Source organism: Callorhinchus milii, unplaced genomic scaffold (assembly GCF_018977255.1).
Source record: "Callorhinchus milii isolate IMCB2004 unplaced genomic scaffold, IMCB_Cmil_1.0 Scaffold1, whole genome shotgun sequence".
Taxonomy (NCBI): Eukaryota; Metazoa; Chordata; class Chondrichthyes; order Chimaeriformes; family Callorhinchidae; genus Callorhinchus; species Callorhinchus milii.
This window is the reverse complement of record NW_024704742.1, coordinates 8818070-8831284: the sequence shown is the minus strand read 5'-3', so window position 1 is coordinate 8831284 and position 13215 is coordinate 8818070. Positions and strand designations below refer to the sequence as shown.

Below are 13215 nucleotides of genomic sequence, written 5' to 3'. Positions count from 1 at the left end.
GACAGTGCGGGGGCCGGAGGAAAAACCATTCGTGGAGACAAAGTGAAGACGGTGGGAGAGGTACGACCTAAATACATGCTATGGGCAGCACGGAAACCCGACTGAAGGGGTTTGAATAATGAATGGTTGGAGAGGAAAGAGCGCAGCTGGGAGGCGACAACTCATTCCAGGACCTTGGATAATGCCTAAACAAAATATCTGTCTGTGTGTCTGCCTGTGTCAATCTACATTTCATAGTGAATCCTTTGGTTGCAAATGAATTTGCAACGGGTACATCTAGTACATTATAAAAAGTCCAAATAAATTTGCAATCACCAATTCAGTTGTGATAGCTCAAGTCTGAATTCAGCACCAAGGCTTTCAGTTGTGTGTACCATTTGAGATCTCCACATTTGGTAAACAAAAACTTGCATTTATATAACGCCCCTCATGCAGGGCAGTGTCGCACAGCGCTTGACAGTGGCAGAGACTCAGACGATGCCAAGCTGCGGGGAGTGCGGGGGTGGCCATTGATTAGGATGATTTCCAGGAGCGACCTGAAGATGGGGAAGGAAATGACAAGGCGGAGGGATAGAGGAAGAATATTCCAGAGTTTCGGGATGTAGCGGCTGAAAACGCAGCCACCAATGGTGGAACGGAGGGCACGGGGGACATATAGGAAGCTGGAGCCAGTTGAGCGGAGGTAGCGGGTTGTTGGTTGGGGGATAATCAAGTCAGAGGGGTAGGGAAGTGCCAGGGCACTAAGAGATTTGAAAACTAGTGTGAGGCTCTTGAAATCGATCCTTTCAGCGATAGGGAGCCAGTGTAGCATGGCTAGAACTGGTGTGATGGGGTGCGGAGTAAAATCCTATTTAATTATCCCTTTAAATCATCAATTTTAATTTCAATTTCTGTGCTATCCAATATGTTTATAATAAACCAATACTTTTTGAGAGGATATGGCTTTGCTGTTGTTGACTCTTCTGCTATTATTGTTGTCATTATTGTTATTTTATGTGCCCAATTTTAACCTTTATGATGTTTCCATTAAACATGATGGAAGAGCAAAGTATAGTAAACCTTGCATGAGTCTTAACAATTGGGACCATACTTGTAATATGACTTATGCAAAGTATGAGTTATATGAAACATGCACAAGTCGTATCATATATGACTTATGTAAAGTTATGTATAAGTCAAATTTTGTATGACTTAACACATAACATAAATGCACAAGTACTGAACTGGCTGATGACATTAAGGCAATATTCCATGTTTAACCCATGCATATTAAAGCAATGATCACATATTCTTTCTATATGCAGTTCTGCACAATACCGATCCTCATGTGCAGAAAATGTATATTGTACAATGAATAGCAAAACCAAACAAGTTTCAAAACAGAACTGTTTTATTAGAATATACACTCTTACAAAGAACTACAGTATTAACACTTTAACTGAATCATCAATCACTTCTTAAGAATATGTTAAGTCAGACATAAACCCTCAATTCACTGTGCCTGATCCCCCTCATCCAACAACAACTGGTCAAACCCTCATCTTCTGTACATGTGCAGTACAGAACAGGAAACTGTTACTGTTAGTGAGGTAGCAGGGTTACGAGTTGTGTGACTGTTAATACGACTAGTGCAGGTAAATTTAAGTGGATTTAATAGGAAATTGAACGGGACTTGGGCAGATTGTACAATTTATACAGATCAGACTTACGCAAGTTTTACTGTACAGCCCAAAAAATGCTGATTGTGAAGAATGTCTGTGGGGCAGGGGAGAGTGTGGGGGAAGGAGAGGAAAGGGTTCAGTGATTATGTGTAGGCAATGAGCTGAGGAAACAGTGCGTGTGGGCTCTGATAACTTCAAGTCATCTCCAGGCCCCGGCCAAACTTGACCACTGGGATAGAGACTAGAGTCACTGCTGGACCTGCACAGAGTGGGGAGGAGGCTGAGGCTCAGCGGAAAACATGTTGGTCCAACTTCCTGCTTCAAAACAGAAATCATTGAAAAATAACAGATCATTTGTAAAATCAGTGAGGTGCAAAGACTCATTTATTATGGCTGTTAGAAAAGAGGAGTTGGATAGGACCAGTGTGAACATCACTAACTTAAATAGTTAAACTATTGTACATTGTATTGTTTCACAGTGCAAAACTTTTTAGTAAAATGTCTATGCAAGTCAACATTTTGTAAATAGTCTACTTGGCTAATCATTGCAAACAAATGGTGATTAACTAGAATTGATGAGAATTGATGTGATTTGGATTCACAGATGTCCTGGTTACCCGGAGACTGCTTAGATTCTTGTGAGATTTAGCTCAACATTCTTCAAGCTTCTCAATAACAACATCTTCCTTGAGTTTCCTGAAATGTAGAGAACATCAGTTGTGCTGAAATCAAAATCTTAATTGAATTGTTGTTTAATATGATTGTTGTTCAAGCTGATGTTCAAACATTTCCCATTTTACTTATGTCACATAACAGGTCCTCTTAAAGAACACAGAACTGCTCTTAAAGAAACTAGAGATGTGTGTTTATGTTTACACGCATAATGTGTAAACGCTTTGCAAGGAGAGACCTGGGTTTGATTCCCGGCAGGTCAGGGAGAAACCTTGGGCAAGTTTCCTTACTCCACACGCCTGATAATAATTCCTCAAAAAAATAATGAATTGGTCACTTCAATCCACGACTGTTTGTGGGACACTGCTGTGCACAATTGGCTGCCGCGTTTTGCCCACAAATGTTCAGTCAATTCACTTTACAGTATATTCTGTGAAGCGCTTTGAGACGTCGAAAAGGCGTGAAAAGTGCTATATCAAATGCAAGGATTACAAAATTAAACACGCATTGCTGTGCAGTGATCTTAGCTGCTTGATTTTAAGCATCTTCAAAACTGAACACATTCCTATGTGGGGCATCCAAAGCTGTGCTCCCTGATGACTAAATAAACTGGGATTAAAATGAAACAGGAAAAGGAGGCTTATGACCTGGTGCAGGAACAGAGAGACCTGGAGATTCGCACACACAAATCTTTGAAGGGTGCAGGACAAATTGACAAAGCTGTTCTAACAGCATACATGATCCATGGCTTTATAAATAGAGACAGAGTATAAGAACAGGGAGTAAAGTGTCCAATTCTGGGCACCACACTTTAGGAAGGATGTCAGGACCTTGGAGAGAGTGAAGAGGAGATTTACTATAATGATACCAGAGATGAGGGACTTCAATTATGTGGAGACACGAAAGTGGCTGCGATTGTTTTCCTTTGAGCAGAGAAAGTTGAGGGGAGATTTAATACAGAGGTTCAAAATCATGAGGGGTTTTGACAGAGTAGATAAGGAGAAACTGTTTTCTTTAGCAGGTGGGCAGTAACCAGAGGACACAGATTTAAAATAATTGGCAAAAGAAACAGAGGGGAGACCAGGAGAATTTTGTTTACCCAGAGAGTTGTTACAGTCTGAAATGCACTGCCTGAAAGGATGGTGGAAACAGATTCGCTAATAGCTTTCAAAAAGGAATTGGACAGATACTTAAAAACGAAAAACGTGCAAGGTATGGGGTAAGAGCGGGGGAGTTGGTAGCTATTCACAGGCGCGATGGGTCAAATGCCCTCCTTTTTGCTGTAAGATTTTACGATTCTGATTACATCACTGCGGATGTGATGGATGTAATGGTTGGTTTGTGTGTGTGCTGTAACACTGTCGGATACTTTAACTCAATGCTATCTGCCTTGCATTGCTGCGCTGCTGATGTTCAAACATTTCCCATTTTACTTATGTCACACGGCAGCTCCTCTTAAAGAACACAGAACTGCTCTTAAAGAAAGCAGAGATATGTGTTTATGTTTACCAGTTAGTGAAACAGAGCATGCATTCATTGTCATAGGTCACACCGTCAGATCCACAGACAGGCCGGAAGTTCAGTGGACAAGCTGGGAACATTTCTCTGTACTTCTCACAGTTTGGCTGGAATAGAAAACACAATCACTGCAGTTGTTCAAAAAGAAATGCGCACAAAGTAAAATGAAAGTTTAAGGCACACGGTTTACCTAAAACATTAAAGATCATCTTACCTCAATGACTGTGACATATTTTCTGGCCTCTTTAAAATTATGCAAAGGGTTAAAAAAAGGTTAGGTTAATTACTTAATCATCAAAACAAATATAATAACAATCCTTGTGTTTTACATAGAACTCCCTCCCTCAATCCCTTCACCTTGCCCCCTCTCCATTTATACAAATAATATAATCTCTCCCAGTTTTAATTTCCTTTATGTTCATATTGAAAGATATCATTGCTCTCTGGGTCACGCTGGAAACCTCACATAAGTCAAATCAGTTGGGACCATAAATTTAATATGACTTATGCAAAGTGTGTCAAACTTGCACAAGTCGTACCATATATGACTTATGTAAAGTTATATATAAGTTGGATTTTGTTATGATCCACACATAACAAATACACAAGTACTGAGCTGGCTGGTGACACTAAGGCAAAGGTTTCAAACTGGAAATTTTCAGACCCATCATTTTCCAGAACAATCATTTTCATGTACTTTTCAACCTGTTTTATATTCTCTAAATGTTTTATTTGAATGTTCCTGTTGTCTTTCCTGGTTTCTCTGCTCAGCGGGCTTCGATCTGCTCCATGTCCGCCGCCCATCCCATCCCACCCCACCATCGGAGAGCAAGTTTTTAGCCTCTCTGCCCACACCCTTTGGAACTCCATCCCACAGTCCTTCCACCTTGCTCCCTCCGTTGCCTCCTTCAAGGCCCATCTCAAGACCTTCCTCTTCGACTGTGCTTTCAGACACCCTCCTACTCCCAGTCTTCACATGATCCCAACCCCAGCTCGCGTGCAAATCTCTTAACTGTTCAGCACCGTGGGACGTCCTCCCGATGTGAAAGGTGTTTTACAAATGTAAATTGTTGTTCTTGTTTTATTGTATTTTTCATATTCATACAATACAAAATTACATTTGTACAGTGCCTTTCACATCAGGAGGATAATACACAGAGACGAGTCCCCTTCGCTCTCTCCTCTCTCAGCCCCGCCACCCCCACCACCCCCTCTCCCCCTGCTGCCATCTGCGATGATGTTGATGTTGCTCCTCGGGAGGACGGGTGCGAAGATTGTTGGAGTGAGGATGTGCGGTAGTCTGTTTGAGGTCGGCGCGGAATCCACATTTTGACCCGGCAGCCTGTAAGTATTTTGAGTTGTAAAGGCCAATTTCAGGCCAGATACCAGAATTTCTTTCTTTACAAAGTGCGTAATCAACTACTGGAAAAAAGGGAGTTAATTGATAATGATAACAACAACAACAACAAAATTACACTTATAGAGCGCTTTTCACGTCGGGAGGACGTCCCAAGGCACTGATAATAATCATTCATTAGAATTATCATTATTGGAAATGCAGTATCGCGAAGCAGTTAAAGGGGCGAGTTGATAAGACTACCAGTCCTTTCAGACCCAATCACCTTCAACTGTGCTACGCTTTTCAGAAATCATCTTACGTCCAATATTGTAATTCTTTTATTTTTCTCTCTCAGCTTATGTCCCCCACAGTCCTGACCCAAACCAACCTGGGATATTTTTACATTATACAATAGCGCATCTTAAAGTGGAAAGGCTGTGTTTTGCAGGTACAGACTAACACCTATAAAATAGAAGCAAATAAAAAACCTAATGTTAGAAATCAAAATCCACAAAGGAACTTACCCACAGCACAGACGAGGAACATGGAAACAAGAGCAAAAGCTGGCAAGGATTTCATGTTGCTGCAGCAGAAATGTTGACTGTTGTTAGTAATTGTCTGCGTGTCTGTCAGTGTAAACTGCTGATACCGGTGCTGGTTTATATAAAGGAAAGGCTGGTCAATGACTCATTGAGGAATGTGAAACATAGAATGAATGTGTCAACCAACAGATAAAGAATTAAACGTGTTTCAAGTGTTTCCGTGTAAAGCAATGGTTGCACTCAAACACAGGATAAAGCTTATTCATGGATCCTCTTATATCACTATTCACTGAGAACAAGGAGTGCTCTTTGCTTATCTTGTTCCTCCTAAATACTGATGTAATAAGCAAGAATAACATGTTAGAATAAAGTGTACATGAAGTACTGTCCCTTCCCCACAGTACTTCTTGTCTCTTGTGAAAGTGATGTCTCTTCAGAAACCTCCTTTCCTGGAATTGTTAGTGTATTCATCTGCGTATTATATGCAATACAATACAATACAAAGTTACATTTGTATGGCACCTGTCACATCGGGAGGACATCTTTCTGGACAGTAAGGGATTTGGACCCGAGTTGGGGATTGGGGCGGGTGGAGGGCAAGGAGGATAGGAGGGTGGCTGAAGGCTAGGTCGAATAGGAGGGTTTTGAGACGTGCCTGGAAGGAGACAAGGGAGGGAGCAAGGTGAAGGGAATGTGGGATGGTGTTCAATAGGGTGGAGGCAGAAAGGCTGAAGGCTCGGCCGCCAATGTTAGAGCGGGCCTGGCAGGGCACGTGGAGCAGGCCAGACCCTGCTGAGCGGAGGGAGCGGACAAGTTGATATGGGGTCAGCAAGTTGCAGAGATAGGAAGGAGCAAGGCCATGGAGGGCCTTGGAGGCGAGGATGAGGATTTTGAACTCTATCTTCTGGGGGTTGGGGAGCCAGTGGAGCCAGGCGGGGTGTGGGTGAGGGGGTCATGGAGCTTTTTGAGGGAGAGGATACGAACTGCAGAGTTCTGGATGATCTGCAGTGTGTGGAGGAAAAAGTTGAGAAGGCCGACAAGCAGGGTGTTGGCGTAGTTGAGTCTAAATGTAATGAATGCGTGGATGAGGGTTTTGGCGGCCTGAGGGGTGAGGCAGTGGCAGAGCCGGGTGTTGTTGCAGAGGTGGGGGCTGGCAAAGGGTGTCATGGCACGGATGTGGGGTAGAAAGGATAGTTGAGGGTCAAACAAGATGCCAAGGTTCTGGACTGGCTTAGTAAAGTGGAGTGTGTAACCATGGATGGTGATGCTGTCAGTGCCTGATGTATGGAGGAGCTAACGGGAGCCAATCTGGAGGGCCTCGGTCTTGTTGACATTCAACTGTAGAAAGTTGGCTCTCATCCAGGACTTGATGTCTGACAGACATTCTGTCAGGACAGCAGTGGACCTGGAGTCGAGGGTGAAGGCAGAGAGATAGAGTTAGGTGTCATCTTCATACATGTACACATATAGTTGTAATCCGAGCTCACTCAGAAAAACACTATCACATTCTGGGTAAACCATCCAGGCCCCATGTCTGTGTCTCTGGGGCTTCAAGAAAGAGCCCTTGAACCAGGACGCCGAGGGAAGAAGCCTGAGGCCAAGACCACATGGCTGACCAAGTTGAGCACACAGCAGGGCAAATTGTGAGGGTGAGTGCCTGTCAGAGCGGTTGCAGGAGACTGACAGAGACTGTGAACCCACAGGCTTGCTCCCTTCGGGACTGTTGGCAGTAGAGAGTAAGCCTCCACGGCCTTGTTCCTTCCTACCTCTGTGACCTGCTAACCCCATATCAACCTGTCCACTCCCTCCACTCAGCGGCCCTGGCCTACTCCATGTTCCCTGCCTTGTCCCCCCCGCCATCAGTGGTCGGGCTTTCAGCTTCTCTGCCCACCCTTTGGAACTTCATCGCACATCCCGCCTCGCTCCCACCCTTGCCTCCTTCAAGGCGCATCTCGACCCTCCTCCTTGACCGTGCCTTTGGCCACTCTCCTACTGTCCCTCCCCCCCCACCCTCACTGTCCAGCGCGTAGGGACGTCCTCCAATGTGAAATATATAATTTTGTATTGTATTGTGGTCTGCCTCTATCGGGATTTTTGAGGTATTCCCTGCTTGTGATTCACATATCCGCAGAAATTCCATGAAATGTTATTTTGTTGCATGTTTGTGCAGAAATCGCATCAAACACAATTTTACTCAACATTTGTACTGAAATTTGAACTTGAACACACTGTGTGTGTCAGCCTGGCTCAGTCACTGTGTGTGACAGCCTGGCTCAGTCACTGTGTGTGTGTGTCAGCCTGGCTCAGTCACTGTGTGTGTGACAGCCTGGCTCAGTCACTGTGTGTGTGTGTCAGCCTGGCTCAGTCACTGTGTGTGTCAGCCTGGCTCAGTCACTGTGTGTGTGACAGCCTGGCTCAGTCACTGTGTGTGACAGCCTGGCTCAGTCACTGTGTGTGACAGCCTGGCTCAGTCACTGTGTGTGACAGCCTGGCTCAGTCACTGTGTGTGTGTGTCAGCCTGGCTCAGTCACTGTGTGTGACAGCCTGGCTCAGTCACTGTGTGTGACAGCCTGGCTCAGTCACTGTGTGTGTCAGCCTGGCTCAGTCACTGTGTGTGTGTCAGCCTGGCTCAGTCACTGTGTGTGTGTGTCAGCCTGGCTCAGTCACTGTGTGTGACAGCCTGGCTCAGTCACTGTGTGTGACAGCCTGGCTCAGTCACTGTGTGTGACAGCCTGGCTCAGTCACTGTGTGTGTGTGTCAGCCTGGCTCAGTCACTGTGTGTGACAGCCTGGCTCAGTCACTGTGTGTGACAGCCTGGCTCAGTCACTGTGTGTGTGTGTCAGCCTGGCTCAGTCACTGTGTGTGTGTCAGCCTGGCTCAGTCACTGTGTGTGTGTGTCAGCCTGGCTCAGTCACTGTGTGTGTGACAGCCTGGCTCAGTCACTGTGTGTGTGTCAGCCTGGCTCAGTCACTGTGTGTGTGACAGCCTGGCTCAGTCACTGTGTGTGTCAGCCTGGCTCAGTCACTGTGTGTGAGAGCCTGGCTCAGTCACTGTGTGTGACAGCCTGGCTCAGTCACTGTGTGTGTCAGCCTGGCTCAGTCACTGTGTGTGTCAGCCTGGCTCAGTCACTGTGTGTGACAGCCTGGCTCAGTCACTGTGTGTGTGTCAGCCTGGCTCAGTCACAGTGTGTGTGACAGCCTGGCTCAGTCACTGTGTGTGACAGCCTGGCTCAGTCACTGTGTGTGTGTCAGCCTGGCTCAGTCACGTGTGTGTGACAGCCTGGCTCAGTCACTGTGTGTGACAGCCTGGCTCAGTCACTGTGTGTGTCAGCCTGGCTCAGTCACTGTGTGTGACAGCCTGGCTCAGTCACTGTGTGTATCAGCCTGGCTCAGTCACTGTGTGTGACAGCCTGGCTCAGTCACTGTGTGTGTCAGCCTGGCTCAGTCACTGTGTGTGTCAGCCTGGCTCAGTCACTGTGTGTATCAGCCTGGCTCAGTCACTGTGTGTGACAGCCTGGCTCAGTCACTGTGTGTGTCAGCCTGGCTCAGTCACTGTGTGTGTCAGCCTGGCTCAGTCACTGTGTGTGTGTCAGCCTGGCTCAGTCACTGTGTGTGACAGCCTGGCTCAGTCACTGTGTGTGTGACAGCCTGGCTCAGTCACTGTGTGTGTGTGTCAGCCTGGCTCAGTCACTGTGTGTGTGTGTCAGCCTGGCTCAGTGTGTCTGTGTGTGTGTCAGCCTGGCTCAGTCACTGTGTGTGACAGCCTGGCTCAGTCACTGTGTGTGTGTGTGTCAGCCGGGCTCAGTCACTGTGTGTGACAGCCTGGCTCAGTCACTGTGTGTGTCAGCCTGGCTCAGTCACTGTGTGTGTCAGCCTGGCTCAGTCACTGTGTGTGACAGCCTGGCTCAGTCACTGTGTGTGTGTCAGCCTGGCTCAGTCACTGTGTGTGACAGCCTGGCTCAGTCACTGTGTGTGTCAGCCTGGCTCAGTCACTGTGTGTGACAGCCTGGCTCAGTCACTGTGTGTGTGTCAGCCTGGCTCAGTCACTGTGTGTGTCAGCCTGGCTCAGTCACTGTGTGTGTCAGCCTGGCTCAGTCACTGTGTGTGTGACAGCCTGGCTCAGTCACTGTGTGTGTCAGCCTGGCTCAGTCACTGTGTGTGACAGCCTGGCTCAGTCACTGTGTGTGTGTCAGCCTGGCTCAGTCACTGTGTGTGACAGCCTGGCTCAGTCACTGTGTGTGACAGCCTGGCTCAGTCACTGTGTGTGACAGCCTGGCTCAGTCACTGTGTGTGTCAGCCTGGCTCAGTCACTGTGTGTGACAGCCTGGCTCAGTCACTGTGTGTGACAGCCTGGCTCAGTCACCGTGTGTGTCAGCCTGGCTCAGTCACTGTGTGTGACAGCCTGGCTCAGTCACTGTGTGTGTCAGCCTGGCTCAGTCACTGTGTGTGACAGCCTGGCTCAGTCACTGTGTGTGACAGCCTGGCTCAGTCACTGTGTGTGACAGCCTGGCTCAGTCACTGTGTGTGTCAGCCTGGCTGAGTCACTGTGTGTGACAGCCTGGCTCAGTCACTGTGTGTGACAGCCTGGCTCAGTCACTGTGTGTGTCAGCCTGGCTCAGTCACTGTGTGTGACAGCCTGGCTCAGTCACTGTGTGTGACAGCCTGGCTCAGTCACTGTGTGTGTCAGCCTGGCTCAGTCACCGTGTGTGTCAGCCTGGCTCAGTCACTGTGTGTGACAGCCTGGCTCAGTCACTGTGTGTGACAGCCTGGTCCAGTCATGGAATGTCTGTAAAAATGTCAAGTGAAATTGAAATTTTGAGTGGTTTCAGTACAAATGTCGAACAAAATTGCTTTTGCTGTGATTCCTGCACAAACGTGCAACAAAATAACATTTCCTGGAATTTGTGTAAAAATGTCGAGTGAAATAACAAATAAGTCGTGAATATGTATAGACCCACGACAACTAAACAAGGCCATAAAATGAGAACACTTATCTGGCACCAAGGTGACATGCCTGGCAATGGAATGTCAGCATCGAGCCAACCCTCTGTGATGGTCTCCAGTTCGTTTCCTCAGCCGAGTGAGTCCACAGTATTCCAGGGCACTGCTCATGACAGCACAGACAGCCTGGCTCATCGGCAGCATCTGGAAGGGCCGACCAGTCACTGGGGTTAGGGAATCCTCCCACTCAGCTCCTGTTAACCCTACAAGGCAAAGCCCCAACATGCAGGGTGGTCCAAGCTGAATAAGCAGCAGGAACGCTTGCCCCCACAATATCAATGGCAAGCTATGCGATTTTGCTTGTCGGACTCCAGCAGTTACCCCAACGCACACTCTAATTAGGTAAACAGGTTGCGCCCCACCAGGGAGAGAGTGCGATTCCATTTCAACAATCTATCTCTTCCATGTGTAGAAGGGATTCATGGAGTTCTCAGATTGATTTGGAGGCTGTTAAGCATGGTGATGTTCTGAGATGCCGTCCGGCGTGGAGGGCGCTATATAAATCCAAGTTGTTGTTGTTGCTGTGATGGATTTCCGTGTGAGTCAGATACCTGGTTGACCAAAACAAAATTTAAACATTGCTTGATGCAAAATTCTTTGCACATTCATTGGGATATTGGCAGAACAAGTTGACAGTGTGTACTTGACAATATTTTTGCGCACAAAATAAGCAATCAATTCACTTTACAGAATATTCTGTGCAGCGCTTTGAGATGTCTCGATAAGGCGCTATATCAAATGCAAAGATTATTATTATTATTTTTTACATCATATGGAAGATATGAATTCCAGAGAATGCGTTTGGGCAGAAAATCGGCCCAGGAAATATTTCAAAAGAAATTACTTGAAGGAATACCAGGTGTTATAAATTACATTGATGATGTATGGAAGGACAGGTGAAGAAAGAGTACATTGGAAATGTTTCAAACAAAATGTTAAACTGAACAGAGAGAAGTGGAGTCCTGTACCTCAGTGGTTAGGGCGAGCGAGAGACCTGGGTTCGATTCCCGGCAAGGCGTAATGGTGGGCAAGTTTCTTTAATCCACACACCTCTGTTTACCTAGCAATAAATATGAACCCAGCTGTTAGGCAATCGGCGGATCACTTTTCCGGGAGTAATAATTCATTCATTCAAAAAAAAAAAAAAATTTGTCACTCACTGCACAACTGTTTGTGGGACATTAGTGTGTAATTGTTTGCTGTGTTTCGCCCACAAAGTATAGAGTCAATTCACTTTACAGTATATTCCGTGAAGTGCTGTGAAGCAATTTGCGATGACTTGAAGACGTGATAAGTCGCTATATCAAATGCAAGGTTTATTATTATTATAAGTGCAAGATAATAGTAACAGAAGAATTTGGGGCACATAATTATACATGAAGGGTTGAAAATAGATCCACAGAAAGTAGAAGCAATCACTAAAATACCAGCACCCACAGACAAGAGGAGTAAATGGATTAATGGGGATGGTAAACTCGATGGCTCAGTTCAAACTGAAGGTGAGAGGTTATGGAACCAATAAAGAGAAAAGCAGACATTTAATAGAATAATAGACGCTATTTTGAAAGCCTCCATATTGACATTTTATGATGTAAGTATTTGTAGATGCAAGTGAAGCAGGGATACGAGCAATATTGACACAAGGAAAATATACCATAGCTTATACATCAAGCGCACTATCTGAAACAAAATATGCCCAAATGGAAAAGGAGTGTTTATCAGCAGTGTTTGGCCGTGAAAGCTTCAAGTGGCATGTGTTTGGGAAAAAATAATAGAAAAGATCACAAACAATTAAAGGGCATTAAAAAAAACATACTCAATGAAAAACCCTAAAGATTCCAAAGGTGAATACTATCACAAAGATACGCTGTGGAGTTTGAGGATTTATTATATGAAGTTGTGTCTTTCCTCATTCATTTAACCTCCATATACGAATGAATGAGCTGTCACAAGTGCAAATTGAGATGGAGGCATACAGTTAGATTCCAACGCAAGCACTTGTTTCTCCTCTCTTTGTACAAAATCTGGATTTGGTATTGCACCACATTGTTTTCCTTGTTGATAACATGAGTTCACTTAGCTGGTTGGATTGAAAACTGGCTCAGTCATAGAACGTAGAAGGTAATAATAAAGGACATGTTGCTCACTTATACTGATAGTACCATATAGACTGCATGGCTTCTGCAACCATCCATTGATGGCATTGATATGTAGAAGTAGGTTACCGTCTTGTAAACTTTTCTTTCGAAGTTTTATTAGTAAATGTTATGCTTATGCAGGACGTGGAGTCCTGCAGCTCAGTGGTTAGAGCACTCGCCTTGCAAGCGAGACACCTGGGTTCGATTCCCAGCCGTCAGGGTGAAACCTTGGGCAAGTTTCCTTTCTCTACACTCCTGATAATAGTCCCTCAAGAAAAAAAATCAATAATAATTTGGTCACTCAATCCACGACTGTTTGTGGGACACTGCTGTGTGCAATTGGCT

At 45.6% G+C, this 13215-nt stretch overlaps 1 protein-coding gene across 1 annotated transcript; it reads right to left on the bottom strand.

Moving 5' to 3' along the window:
• Window positions 1–2027: 2027 nt before the first annotated feature.
• LOC103187859 (trypsin inhibitor ClTI-1) lies at window positions 2028–6253 on the bottom strand. Its single transcript, XM_007907543.2, has 4 exons — window positions 5715–6253; window positions 4066–4094; window positions 3843–3958; window positions 2028–2357 (listed from the first exon to the last, which is right to left on the bottom strand). The coding sequence occupies exons 1-4, from the start codon at window positions 5767–5769 to the stop codon at window positions 2312–2314; spliced, it is 246 nt and encodes an 81-aa protein (XP_007905734.1). The 5' UTR covers window positions 5770–6253; the 3' UTR covers window positions 2028–2311.
• Window positions 6254–13215: the final 6962 nt, after the last annotated feature.